General features: G+C 39.8%; 1 protein-coding gene across 1 annotated transcript in view; it reads right to left on the reverse strand.

Annotated features, from left to right (window-relative positions):
• Window positions 1-13,900, reverse strand: part of ap4e1 (adaptor related protein complex 4 subunit epsilon 1) — a 67,006-nt gene that overhangs the window by 43,498 nt on the left and 9,608 nt on the right. Inside the window, exons 5-6 of the mRNA XM_060852767.1 lie at window positions 7,491-7,612; window positions 2,481-2,640 (exon numbers count right to left, since the gene is read on the reverse strand). Coding sequence (XP_060708750.1) covers window positions 2,481-2,640; window positions 7,491-7,612 — 282 coding nt within the window. The remainder of the gene's footprint in view (window positions 1-2,480; window positions 2,641-7,490; window positions 7,613-13,900) is intronic.

A 13,900-nucleotide genomic window follows, 5' to 3' on the forward strand; every position in this document is an offset into this window, starting at 1 on the left:
CAATGACTCCTGCCTAAAAAATGTGGCTTAGAAATATGTTATGAACTAAGCTCAAAAGAACAATTCAGATGGCCCATTAACACTTGGTGTCTAGGTTCCCACACAATTACTTGATTCCCACAATTCGCTAGAACATTTTAAAAACTATTTCCAATTCATTTAAGAAATTTAAGTTCATTATTGGTGATGGTGACCACAATTCTGTGACTTTCACCTTGGTTATGGAGAGAGATAGGTGAGCACAACAGGGTAGATTTTACAATTGGGGGAAGGGAAATTACGATGCCGTAAGACAGGATTTGAGGAGCATAAGTTGGGAGCCTAGGCTGTCAGGGAAGGATGTGGTGGAAAGGTGGAACTTTTTCAAGGAGCAGATACGACGTGTCCTTGATATGTATGTACCTATCAGGCAGGAAAGAAATGGTCGTGTGAGGGAGCCTTGGTTGACGAGGGAGGTTGAATATCTAGTAAAGAGGAAGAAGGAGGCTTACATAAGGTTGAGGAAACAGGGTTCAGACAGAGCAGTGGAGGGATACAGGATAACCAGAAGGGACCTGAAGAAAGGGATTAGGAGAGCTAAGAGAGGGCATGAAAAATCCTTGGCGGATAGGATCAAGGATAACCCCAAGGCATTTTATGCATATGTGAGAAACATGAGAATGACGAGAACGAGGGTAGGTCCGATCAATACTTTTCTTCAGTATTTACGAACGAGTGAGACCGTATTGTTGAAGAGGAGTGTGAGAAACGGACTGGTAAGCTAGAAGAGATACTTGTTAGGAAGGAAGATGTGTTGGACATTTTGAACAACTTGAGGATAGACAAGTCCCCCGGGTCTAACGGGATATATCCTAGGATTATGTGGGAAGCAACAGAGGAAATTGCAGTACCGTTGGCAATGATCTTTTCGTCTTCACTGTCAACGGGGGTGGTACCAGGGGACTGGAGAGTAGCGAATTGTTGTGCCCCTGTTCAAAAAAGGGAATAGGGATAACCCCGGGAATTACAGGCCAGTTAGTCTTACTTCTGTGGTAGGCAAAGTAATGGAAAGGGTACTGAGGGATAGGATTTATGAGTATCTGGAAAGACACTGCTTGATTAGGGACAGCCAGCATAGATTTGTGAAGGGTAGGTCTTGCCTTACAAGTCTTATTGAATTCTTTGAGGAGGTGATCAAGCATGTGGATGAGGGTAGAGCAGTGGATGTAGTGTACATGGATTTTAGTAAGGCATTTGATAAGGTTCCCCATGGTAGGCTTATGCGGAAAGTCAGGAGGCATGGGATAGAGGGAAATGTGGCCAATTGGATAGAAAACTGGCTAACCGGTCGAAGTCAGAGAGTGGTGGTAGATGGTAAATATTCAGCCTGGAGCCCAGTTACAAGTGGAGTTCCGCAGGAATCAGTTCTGGATCCTCTGCTGTTTGTAATTTTTATTAATGACTTGGATGAGGGAGTCGAAGGGTGGGTCAGTAAATTTGCAGATGATACGAAGATTGGTAGAGTTGTGGACAGTGAGGAGGGCTGTTGTCGGCTGCAAAGGGACTTAGATATGATGCAGAGCTGGGCTGAGGAGTGGCGGATGGAGTTCAACCCTGCCAAGTGTGAGGTTGTCAATTTTTGAAGAACAAATAAAAATGCTGAATACAGGGTTAACGGTAGGGTTCTTAGTCAGGTGGAGGAACAGAGGAATCTTGGGGTCTATGTACATAAATCTTTAAAGTTGCCACTCAGGTGAATACAGCTTGTAAGAAGGCCTATGGTGTATTAGCGTTCATTAGCAGAGGGATTGAATTCAAGAGTCGTGAAGTGATGTTGCAGCTGTACAGGACTTTGGTTAGGCCACATTTGGAGTACTGTGTGCAGTTCTGGTCGCCTCACTTTAGGAAAGATGTGGAAGCTTTGGAGAGGGTGCAGAGAAGATTTACCAGGATGTTGCCTGGAATGGAGAATAGGTCGTGCGAAGATAGGTTGAGAGTTCTCTGCCTTTTCTCGTTGGAACGGCGAAGGATGAGGGGTGACTTGATAGAGGTTTATAAGATGATCAGAGGAATAGATAGAGTAGACAGTCAGAAACTTTTTCCCCGGGTACAACAGAGTGTTACAAGGGGACATAAATTTAAGGTGAAGGGTGGAAGGTATAGGGGAGATGTCAGGGGTGGGTTCTTTACCCAGAGAGAGGTGGGGGCATGGAATGCGCTGCCCGTGGGAGTGGTAGAGTCAGAATCATTGGCGACCTTTAAGCGGCAATTGGATAGGTACATGGATGGGTGCTTAATCTAGGATAGATGTTCGGCACAACATCGTGGGCCAAAGGGCCTGTTCTGTACTGTATTGTTCTATGTTCTATTCTACTGTTAAACTTCAACTGTAAGTTGATGGCATTTGAAAAGTTTGTAAATTAATCATGAGCTTTGGCTACTAAAAGAGAATTGCCAACATAAACAGCTTAGCTCCTCCATTAATGGTTACAACATAATACCTTGATCAGCAGTAGGTAGATGTGAAGGGAGGCAGCCATGACTCCAGGGTCCCTGTCACATAGAGCTTTCCTAAATCTGTCATGAATATGCTGAACTTGGTTTGGAGCAATAAGATAAAATTTGTGCAGGGCAAGCACTGCCTTCCGTCTTATTATTTCCCTGTGAAGAAGCAATATTTAGTGTTAGAACACATTTTTAACACAGCATTCACAATTACTTAACTGAACAGTTAGAGAAAAGCCCAGGAGCCAGGGCATTATTTATAAAGCAGTATTCTGTTTCTTTCTGCTACACAATCTATTATAATATCAGCTCCAAGAAACAAAACTTTCCACACCTCCCTAAACTTCTCTTTTATTGATCATATGCTCATTCTCAAACCAAATGTCCTACCAAGTTCACTTACGTGATTAAGAATTTTGTAACAGCCAGCCTCCAAATGCCAGATTTGCAAATATAGCTAAAAAGATTAATAAGACAAAGGGGGAGGGAATCTTCTTGGTGGCAAGACCACCAATAAGACAGGATCGACGTCATAAACTAATAGAATTAATACTCCTCCACACTAAGTATAGAAACTCCTCATGAATAACAAACAAATTCAGAAAGTTTTTTTAATATAATACTGCTTGCATAAAAGTTGGAAGATTGACCTTTTCAACCTGTTATCAAGGTTTCCAAATTAGCAGTTTAAAAATGACAAGGATCAAAGATCGAAATTCCTTTCCTCAGATCTGAAGGTTTGAGAACTGACTGATAGAGGATTTGAGGAGGAGGCTGTTTTCAGTTGATGGGAGCTTTTGCTAAGTGCTGCATTTTTAAGACTTTAAACATTTCTTTTTTCAATTTTGCATGCTTAAAATAAAATACTGAGAAAGAGAAGGGGAGTTTGTCTTTTTTTTTAAAAAAAAGGCTGTATTTAGAGCTTCTTCTTTTAGGCCTTATGAGATAGATTACATTTTTTAAGTGGTCTTAGTGTAATGTTAAAAGATTAAATGAGAATATCTCTCTGGACATTAATGTAATATTAAAGAGTTAGACTGCAAAGCTGAACATTCTGGAAGTGGATGGGGACAACATTGGAGTCACTGAGGAGCACACAGGAGATAGTGTGATGGTTAGTAGATTTAGAGAGGTGGTTACACTGCAGGTTCAATCTGATAGATGGGTGACCGTCAGGAGATAGGAAGGTAGTTCAGGAGTCTCCTGTGGCTATTCCTCCCCCAAACAGATATACCATTTTGGCTACTGTTGAGGGGATAGTCTCTCAGAGAAAAATAGAAGGGGCAGCCAGATCTTAGGCACCAAGAATGAATTGTCTATTCAGCAGGGTTTGTCAAGATTCAAAAGAGCAATTGTTATAGGAGACTTTCCTGTCAAGGGCACGGACAGGAGATTCTGTGGTTGAGAGACTCGGGGCAGCACTGTGGTTCAGTGGTTAGCACTGCAACTTCACAGCTCTAGGGATCTGAGTTTGATTCCACCCTTGGGTGACTGGTTGTGTGGAGCTTGAGCATACTCACAATTTCTGCATGGGTTTCCTCCCACAGTCTAAAAACGTAGAGGTTAGGTGGGTTAGCCACAGGTTACAGGGATAGGGTACGGGGCTATGATGGAAGAGGAAGGAAGAGGGCTGAGGGAGGAACAGAACTGGCACCTCAATGTTAGATGCTACAGGAAGGATAGAAAGGGAGGCAACAGAGGATAGGGAGTGGTGTTTGCAATTAAGGAAAACATTCCTGCTGTACTTAGAGAGAATATTTCTGAGGGATTGTCCAGTGAAACTTTATGGGTGGAACTCAGAAATAAGAAGGGCAAGATTACCTGGATGGGATTGTAATATAGGCCCTGCAATAGCCAGAGGGAAATTGAACAGCAAATATGTATAGATCTCAGATATATGTAAGATAATTGGGGATTTAACTTTCTAAACATTGACTGGGATTGCCATAGTGTTAAGGGCATAGATAGTGTGGAATTTGTTAAATGTGTTCAAAAAACATTTCTTTATCAATCTGTAGATGTACCAACTAGGGATGGAACAAACCCCTACTTTCTTTTGGAAAATAAGGCCAGACAAGTGACTGAACTGTTTGTAAGGGAACACTTTGGAACCAGTGATCATAATTCTATTAGTTTTAAAAAAGGAAAGGCCTGGTATAGAAGTTAAAATTCTTCACTGGAATAAGGCAAATGGTATGAGACAGGAATTTTTAAATGCTGAATACAATAAATTGTTCGCAGGTTAAGGGACTGGCAAGTGGGACGCTTTCAAAAATGAGATAATGAGAGTATAGAGGCATGGTGTTCCTATTAGTGTGAAGAATAGGGTTGGCAAGAGAGAGGAACAATGGATGAATAAAAATATTAAGGCTCTGGTCAAGAATAAGGAGGAGTTATATATTAGGTATAATCAAGTTAGATCACCTGAATGTCTTGAATCGTAGGGGCATTCTTAAGAAGGAAATCAAGATGCCAAAAGGGATTAAGACATATCTTGGCAGACAAGATTATGGAGAATCCAAAGAGATTCTACAAGTACATTAAGAGCAAAAAAGCCACTAGGGATAAAATTGGGCCCCTTAACGATCAATTAGATCATCTATGTGTGGAACCACAGGAATTGGGAGAGATACTAAATGAATATTCTGCGTCAGTTTTTACAGTGAAGAGATGGAGGCGTGGAAACTCGGGAAAATCAATACTGAAGTCTTGAAAACAGTCTACATTTCAGAAGAGGAATTGCTAGAGGTCTTAAAAAATAAAGGTGGATAAATCTCTCGAACCTGGTCGAGTGTACCACAGAACATTGTGGAGGTTCAGGAAGAAATTGCAGGGTCCCTTCCAGAAATATTTGTATCATCTACAGCCATGGGTGATGTGCCAGAGGACTGGAGGGTAGCTAATGTGCCGTTATTCAAGGAAGGCTGTAAGGAAAAGCATGGGAACTATAGACCTGTGAGTCTAACATCAGTGATGGGTAAATTGTTGGAGAGGATACTGAGAGATAGGATTTACATGCATTTGGAGAGGCAAGGTCTGAATAGAGAAAGTCAGCATGGCTTTGGGCATGGGAAACTGTTTCTCACAAACTTGGTTGAGTTTTTGAGGACGTAATCAAAGGGCAGAGTGATAGATGTTGTCTACATGAACCTGAGTAAAGCCTTTGACAAGGTTCCACATGGTAGACTAACTAGTGAAGTTAAATAATGTGGGATTCAGGGAGAACTTGCCAACTGGATACAAAATTGGCATGATATTCAGAGATAGAGGATGGTGTGGTGGAGGGTTGTTTTGTTGGACTGGTGGCCTTTGAACAGCAGTAATCCATAGGAATCGATGCTGAGTCCACTTTTGTCTGTCATTTATGTAAACGATTTGGATGAGAATTTAGGAGGCATGGTTAATAAGTTTGGAGTTGATACCAAAATTGGTGGTATAGTCGACAGTAAACGTGGTTATCAAACATTGCAAAGGGACCTTAATCAATTGGGCCAATGGGCTGAGGAGTGGCAGATGGTGTTTAATTTAACAAAAGGAAGCTATTGCATTTTGGTAAAACAAACAAAGACAGGATTTGTACAGCTAATGGTATGGCCCTGGTTAGTTTCGTCAAACAGAGAGATCTAGCGGTGCAGGTACATGGTTCTTTGAAAGTTGTGTAACAGGGAGACAAAGTGGTTAAGGCAGCATGTAGCACACTTGCCTTCTTTGCTTAAACCATGGAGTATAGGAGTTGGGACGTCATGTTAAGGTTGTATAGGACATTGGTGAGGCCAAATTTAGAGTACTATGTATAGTTCTGGTCACCCTGCTCTAGTAAGGATATTATTAAATTGGAGAGGGTTCAGAAATAATCATTAGGATGTTGCCAGAACTAGGGAGTTTGAGTTATAAGGACAGACTGGATAGGCTGGGACTTTTGTGACACTATAGGCAAGGAGGTTGAGCGGTGACCTTATAAAAGTTTATAAAATTATGATCTTAGATAAGTGAGAAGGTAAGGTCTTTTCCCTTGGGTGGGGGAGTTCAAAACTAGGGGGTATATTTTTAAGGTAAGAAGTGAAAGATTTAAAAGACTGGAAGGACAATGTTTTCACACAGAGCGTGGCTTGTATGTGGAATGAACCACCAGGGGAAGTGGTAGATGCAGGTACAATTATAACATTTAAAGGACATTTGGATCGGTACATGAATAGGAAAGGTTTGCAGGGATATGGACCAAATGCAGTCAAGTGGGGCTAGTTGAGTTAGAGGACATGGTCAGCATGGATGAGTTGGACCGAAGGGTCTGTTTTCGTGCTGTATGACTCTGTTCCACCTGAAGCGCACTCACTACACAGAAAATGGATTCCTAATGGGACATCTCGCTCAGCTACAGGGAATAATAAAATTAAAATATCCTCAGGTTCTAGATTTAGATATTCGACTTCTTCCCAACTTACTGAAGGTTCCAATTTTAAGCCATATAATTTTTTTAAAATCATTTTCAAATATATTATATATCTGCCTTCATTCAGTGGAGTTAGCCCTCTGTAGAGCTGCAACAATATTCCATAGACAGTATGTGCAAGTCATGGTGCTGCAGGTTACTCAGCATTATCAGTGAGACAAACAAATATTTTCCAGCCAGCCAGTATTTGGACTTTTCTTTGTCTGTATGAATGCACACAGTTCAGTCCATCTTCATACATTGTAAATTAGGATCATTTCAAACTCTACTCTAAACCTATCAGTTGGCATGGGAGAAGGGGGAAAAGAAGCGTAAGAAATACTTATTCAGCAGCCTTAACAAATCACTAAAAATTAGTGAGAAATAAGTTTATATTATAAACTAAAAACAGTGTCAATCTTCTCCCCTCATGGTGAAAATGTGACCAAATCTAGTAAAACACAAAACTTGCAATCTAACAACCCTGACCAGATTCAGACTTGATTTCTCATCTTGCCTTACAAAATACATAATGAATGTTGCAACTTTGTAATAAGTTTTCTTCATATTTACTTACTTAGAATGCTGAAGCTTCTCTTCAACCAGAGGAAGAACTGCAGGGATCATTTCTGGTGGGAATAGCTGGCTCGCAACGGTCAGAGCCATGCACACCTCGAGTAGGTTAGTGCTCTGCAGATCCTGAAGTTACAAAAATAGTTTCCAGAATCGATGAAAAGAGTATAACAAGTCTGGGTTTCACACACATCTACACTCAGTCAATTGCATTAACATAAATAATACGAGTAGGAATGGATCAAACGGCCCCTCGTGTCTTCTCTGCCATTCAATGAAATCATGGCTGATCCTACAAATGTAGGTCTGAAGTGTTTTATTATTAAACCCAACACTATACAGAAAAGAAGTGCTTAACAATATCGAAGTTCAAGCACAGAAATGGCTCATCCATAAAGTGTGAAACTCTAAACATCTACAGGATAGGAGGCGGTCATTTAGCAAATTACGTCTATGCCAGCTCTCTGCTGCAGCAACCCAACGAGTATCATTCCTCTGCCCAGTCTGGTCATCCTTAAAGGAGAATGTTACACATTTATTAATTCATGCACTCAAGTAAAATGCATTCCGTAGACATCCATTTAATTTTAGCCCACCTGTTCACTTTGTGAAACCAACCTTTCCACTTAAATAATGGATCCAAAATAAAAATTTGCAATCACTATTTGATGGTGGAGCCAAACACCAGTCCAAAAAAAAACCTGAAGTAATTGCAATCATGATTCATCTCACCCCTACTGATATACTCAACATCGTAGACGTCACTCTTTCGCAAATTCACTTCACTGCACATGAGGTCAAGAAATGGCTCAAAGACCAGGCTAGGGAACCTGTCATAATCCTGGAGACTTTGCTGGAGAACGAGCCATGCTGATTGCAAAGCTGTTCTGGTACAGCTACAACATTGACATCTAATCAACAATGTTGAAATTCTCAAGGTACACCCTGTCCACAAAAAACAGGGCAAATCTAGTCAATAACTATGTCTTCATTTGTCAATGCCCTCAGCTGTGAATTCCCTCCCACTACACCTCACCACATTTCTTTAAGACACTCCTTAAAACACTCCTTTGACCCAGGTTTTGGTCATACAGCATATTCGTTTTATATCACACGTGCTATCTTACAATATTACATTACATTAAAAGCAACAACTTATAGCAAATGTTCATCATTGCATTGAATCACAAAACAGTTAGCATTTCATGCACAAATACGTACAAAGGTTTGGAAATAATTGAAAATTATCTTCACCTCTACATTTACATTTTTCAACTCGACTAAATTATACGAACAAAGCGTAAAATTTAACCATTTACAATGATACCAAACATTATTAATAACTCAAACTTCAGTTAATGAAACTGTACATTGATAAAAATATAGTTTTAATTGACTTGTTCAGACATGACAGAGTCCCAGGGCAGCAGGACTTGAACCAAAGCTTCTGGCCCAGAGGTTGGGACACTTCCAAAACATCCCAACAGCCTGCCGAAGTATTCTAAAATTGTCTGGTCATGTCATGACAACTCCAGAGCAGGTGTGCCTTGAACCCAAATCTTCTGGCTCAGAAATGGGGCACACCATATGAATGCACTCAGCCAATGAACGACATCTCGGATCGACAACCAAACTCTCTCATTCATGGCAAATTGGCCCATTGCTTATTTCCTCCAGATGCACTGACTCTGAAGCACTTCAAATAACAGCATGTTACAAAAGTACTTACCAATCCTACAACACTGTGTTCCTCTATTTGTTACCCTCTACAATCATTCTCTATGTATAGACTCAGAGTAGATTCATGAGATTTCTTGAATAGTTCACTATAATTACCCTGTAAAATTACTGCAGTTTCAAAGTCTGTGTGCTTAAAACATTTTTTAAACTTCAAATGTGAAAGATCGATGTTGTTTGGGCCATCCATTTGTCATCTTTGTTATTCCTCCTGAGTTTTGTGAGATGTAAAGGTAATGGTTAACAAACAACATTCACTGGCTAGGCCAGCATTTATTGCCCATCCCAAATTGCCCAGAGGGCAGTTAAGAGACAACCACGTGACATAGTCAAAATTATTAAAATTACCCCAATTCTTCAATCGTTAACAACTGCACTAAAATATTTAGGTTTTTATTTCTGCCAAAAGACTATGGTTATTGTCCAATGTAAAATGGAAATGTTTAAGAGCTTGTTTTAATTTTATATGTGCGTTCTCTCTTCCCTGGCACTTTGCAAACTCCCCATTTTGGAATTTGGTCACTCCTAGATTTCTGCCACACTAAATTGCAATTGCCTCACAGGCTAGGGGGAGTGGATCTCCTGGACATTAAAAACTATCAACTAAGCTCGCTTTTATCTTATGTGAGTGATCGGGTTTGTGGGGACCCTCTTTCAATATGGTTAGATATCGAAACCTCTCAGGCCAGGTGTCCCCTTACAAACTTGCTGTTTTTGGACAAAATGAGGACAGTTAGGGAATACTTTCTTCACCCAATAGTTATCAATACTGTCAAAGCATGGAGGGCAATTCAGCAGAGGGACGGCAATATTGGCACAACATCTTCTCTTACACCTATAGTGAATATGCCGGGTTTTCAACTGGAGATGATGGATTCAGGATTCAAACATTGGGCAGCTAGGGGGTGGCTTGCATGAGTGATGCTAGCCAAAAATCCTCCCAGCCTGTTGGCTTGACAGAAGATAGTTATGGCGCATATCCCCTTGGATTTTCTCACAAATATGGTACAACACAAAACTGAGAATTTATATGAGCCATGGTGACCCTTTTTGGAATACTGGACACAGAATTGTCCACTACACTAATAAGGGCTTTTATATAGCTGGGACAATTGTGCTTTAGGAGTCCAATATCCAGAGAGGGGGATCTGCGAATTTATGAACAGGTGAAAATTAATGCTCTTGATATTTGAGTGTTAGCGTTTTGTTTGGATGAGCTGTATTATTGTTATTTATTAGTTTGCCGTTATTTATATAGTTAAGTAGTTAGTTGGGGTTTTAAAAAATATTTTTAATACATATTTATACATTTGTACATGAGGGCGATTTGGTTTTTTTTTATATTTTTTGGTGTTCTTAATTTGTATTGTTTTGAATTGTATTATTTTATATTTGTTGTAATATTTTAAAAATGTATTCTTCAATAAAAGTATATTAAAAAAAATACTTGCAACAATCCCCATAAACAGCCTTTGGCACAAAAGATAAAATCAAACATAAGGTCTTACAGGAGAGAAGTCAGAGAGAGGGCCAGCATGGACCTGCTTCTCTGGGTGCAGCAGCTTCAAAAAACCAAATCAAATCAGAGAAAAGCTGAGCTGGGAGAACCGGCCACTTCCCCCTCACTGCACAAGTACCCTTCCTCAAACTTGAAAGCCTTTTTCCTGAGGCAATATCCGTCAGCTACGATCAAACTGGCCCCAAAACCTGTCCAAGGCCAGACCTCCAGGAACCAGCGTCTTTCATGACCTCTCTGAAGAGAAATCCAAGGACAACACAACCCGTCAAAGGAGCATCATCACAACTTGTATCTTCTACACCTTTTGAAAAATTAATCATATTATTTAAATGACATTTTTCATTTCATTATATACTAGCAATCTAATTGTAATGTAAACACATGAACCTCATTTGGCCTTTGAGAGAAGAACTCCCTTGATCTAAAATTATAAAGACGTTTACTATTTTGTTTTGCATAGAGGAAATCCATCCCCCTTGGAATAAAATTTTAAAATGGCAAATTCAATTAAACAAGCTTATTGTATCATCACGACAGTTGTTCTTTGCTTTTCCCAATTACAGTTTAATAGCTTAATTGTGTGACAATTGGGAATTTTATTTAAAATTTTAAATATCTCCTGGCATATCAACAAAAATAGTGTTTGAGGAAAAGGTAATAATGCACCAACATGCTGTGCTTCAGAGTGAGAGATAGTTTGTCCACCTCCATTTTCCTTAAGTTACTGCCTCCATCTGGATCATGACTGAATGACGATAAAGGATTCCCAATACTATCCACGCAAGGGAATTTTTGAACATTGTGCGCATGCTTTGCCTCTTGCGCACATGTATTGTTTTCGTCCTCCTTGCAGCAATTACCATATAAACTCGAGTAAAACTCAATCTCGTGTAAATGTTGACTCCCCATTTTTGGCCAAAACATCTGGAATTTTCCACACATCTCATGTAAAAGTCGACCCTAGTTCTTCACATATAACAGATCAACCTTTGTGAGTCAAGGTACTATCATGTACATAAATGTTACAAAGAAGAAATGTTTTTTTTTCATGCTATTATGCTTTAATGTACAATTTACACCAATTTGGCAGGAAAGATTTAAGATGCATCAGATCAGAGTTGGGGGACAACCTCCCATTGTGTGCAGCTCAGCAAACTGTACTTCGTTATGTTTTTTCTTTAATTGTTTAGCGATCAATTGGACTTCTGCTAACGATATGTTTTTTGGACCGTAGCATGAATTTCAGCCCCTCAAAGGTAATGTCCATGTAATAGTTGATCCCATAAATTTAACCTTCAAAAATAGTCTGAAAAATGCAACTTTTACACAAGCATATACAGTATTCAGGATAGAGTTAATATTTACATGGTATAATTCAGATTGATTTGGAAAATTCTGCAAGGATTTGTTAAGTGAAAATTGAAAATTGTATCACACTAAGGGCTGCATGGTGGCTCAGTGGTTAACACTGCTGCCTCACAGCGCCAGGGACCCGGGTTCGATTCCCACATCGGGCGACAGTCTGTATGGAGTTTGCACATTCTCCCCCTGTCTGTGTGGGTTTCCTCCAGGTGCTGCGCTTTCCTCCCACAGTCCAAAGATGTGCAGGTTAGGTGAATTGGCATTATAAGTTGCCCATAGTGCTTTTCCTGAAATATATAAATGATTTAGATCTTGATGTCCTAATTTAGTAAGGGCTGCTTACGATGCCAAAGAAAACAGCTGAATCAGCCAGTCAGTCTCCTGAATGCTTGCTTATCGAAAATCAGAGGGTATAACAAACAGGGGAGAATATTCATCTTAATAAGCGTTATCCAACCTAAATCATGAGATCAGAAGTGCCTCCCATCTTTGAAGGTCTTGCTTGATTTTGTCAAATAATTGAACAAAATTAGCTTTAAACAACCAATTAAAAGCTGGAGTGATGAATATGCCCAAATACATAAAATCCTGCTGTGACCATTTAAATGGGAATCAAGATTTGCCCTCAAGACCTAGCACCTTCATAAGATCACCCATAGGTGTAGCCTCTGATTTTGCAAAATTAATCTTGTACCCCAAAACTGTGCCAAACGTGCTGACACATTACATCAGGCGAGGCATCAAAATGCTGGATTTGACAAAAAAAATTCAGACATCATCCGCGTACAACGAAATTTTATGTGACTTTGACCCCACTTCTAGAGCTGTTATATTAAGATCCCTACGACTGGCCTCCACCAATGGTTCAATCACCAACGTAAAAATCAACGGCAAAAGGGTACAGTCTGGCCGGCTGACCCTAAAAATGTTAACATTGCTTGATTGTACCCCATTGGTGATGACCACAGTGAGGGGTCACTGTGGAGAACCCATCATATAAAGGCTTCACCCAAGCCAAACCGCTCCAGAGTATAAAAAAGATACGGCCACTCAACTCAGTCAAATGCCTTCTCTGCATCTAGACAAATCAGCAATCCCTATTTTTGACTCGCTTAAATTATATTAAGCAGCCTCCGAACATGATTGGAGAATCTGCAGCCCTCTATGAAGCTCGTCTGGTCCTCTTTAACAATAGATGGTAACATAGTCTCCAGCCTTAACGCAAGAGTCTTAGAGAAGATTTTAAAGTTCACATTTAAGAGTAAAATGGGCCTGTCAGAAGGTTGTGAATGTGAGCAGATAGTTGGAGTTTTGTACAATCACTACATTTTAATGTTGGAGATGCTGAATTTGTTTTCTCAATTTAAGTGCTGGAGAATAATCCAATAGATTTTGGTCTGTTTAAGAGTAAGCAGAAATTCAAAAAAGATCTGCAACAGAAAAGCACACTTTGGCTTTTTTGCCTTATCACAAAAAAATGTACACATACATGGTTTAAAGCTGGAATATAGCCTTGTCTCAAAACATTATAGTTACCTACTCAATGACTTCATATGACATTCAGACTGAAAAAACAAAGCAATGATTACAACACCATTATCCTACCTGTTCAGCATGCAACAAGGTTCAATTAAATTTGCAAAACATTTCTTGAGAAAAGGGAATTAAATAGGATTGCTAGCACTGTGTAAGACAATTAAATGGCTTGTCACTATTTATTTTTGTACACTTTAGATCAATCAATTGGTATTTTGCCACCACCAAATACAAGGCAACAGTAGAGCGAACATGACTCA

This window comes from Hemiscyllium ocellatum, chromosome 39 (assembly GCF_020745735.1).
Source record: "Hemiscyllium ocellatum isolate sHemOce1 chromosome 39, sHemOce1.pat.X.cur, whole genome shotgun sequence".
Classification (NCBI taxonomy): Eukaryota; Metazoa; Chordata; class Chondrichthyes; order Orectolobiformes; family Hemiscylliidae; genus Hemiscyllium; species Hemiscyllium ocellatum.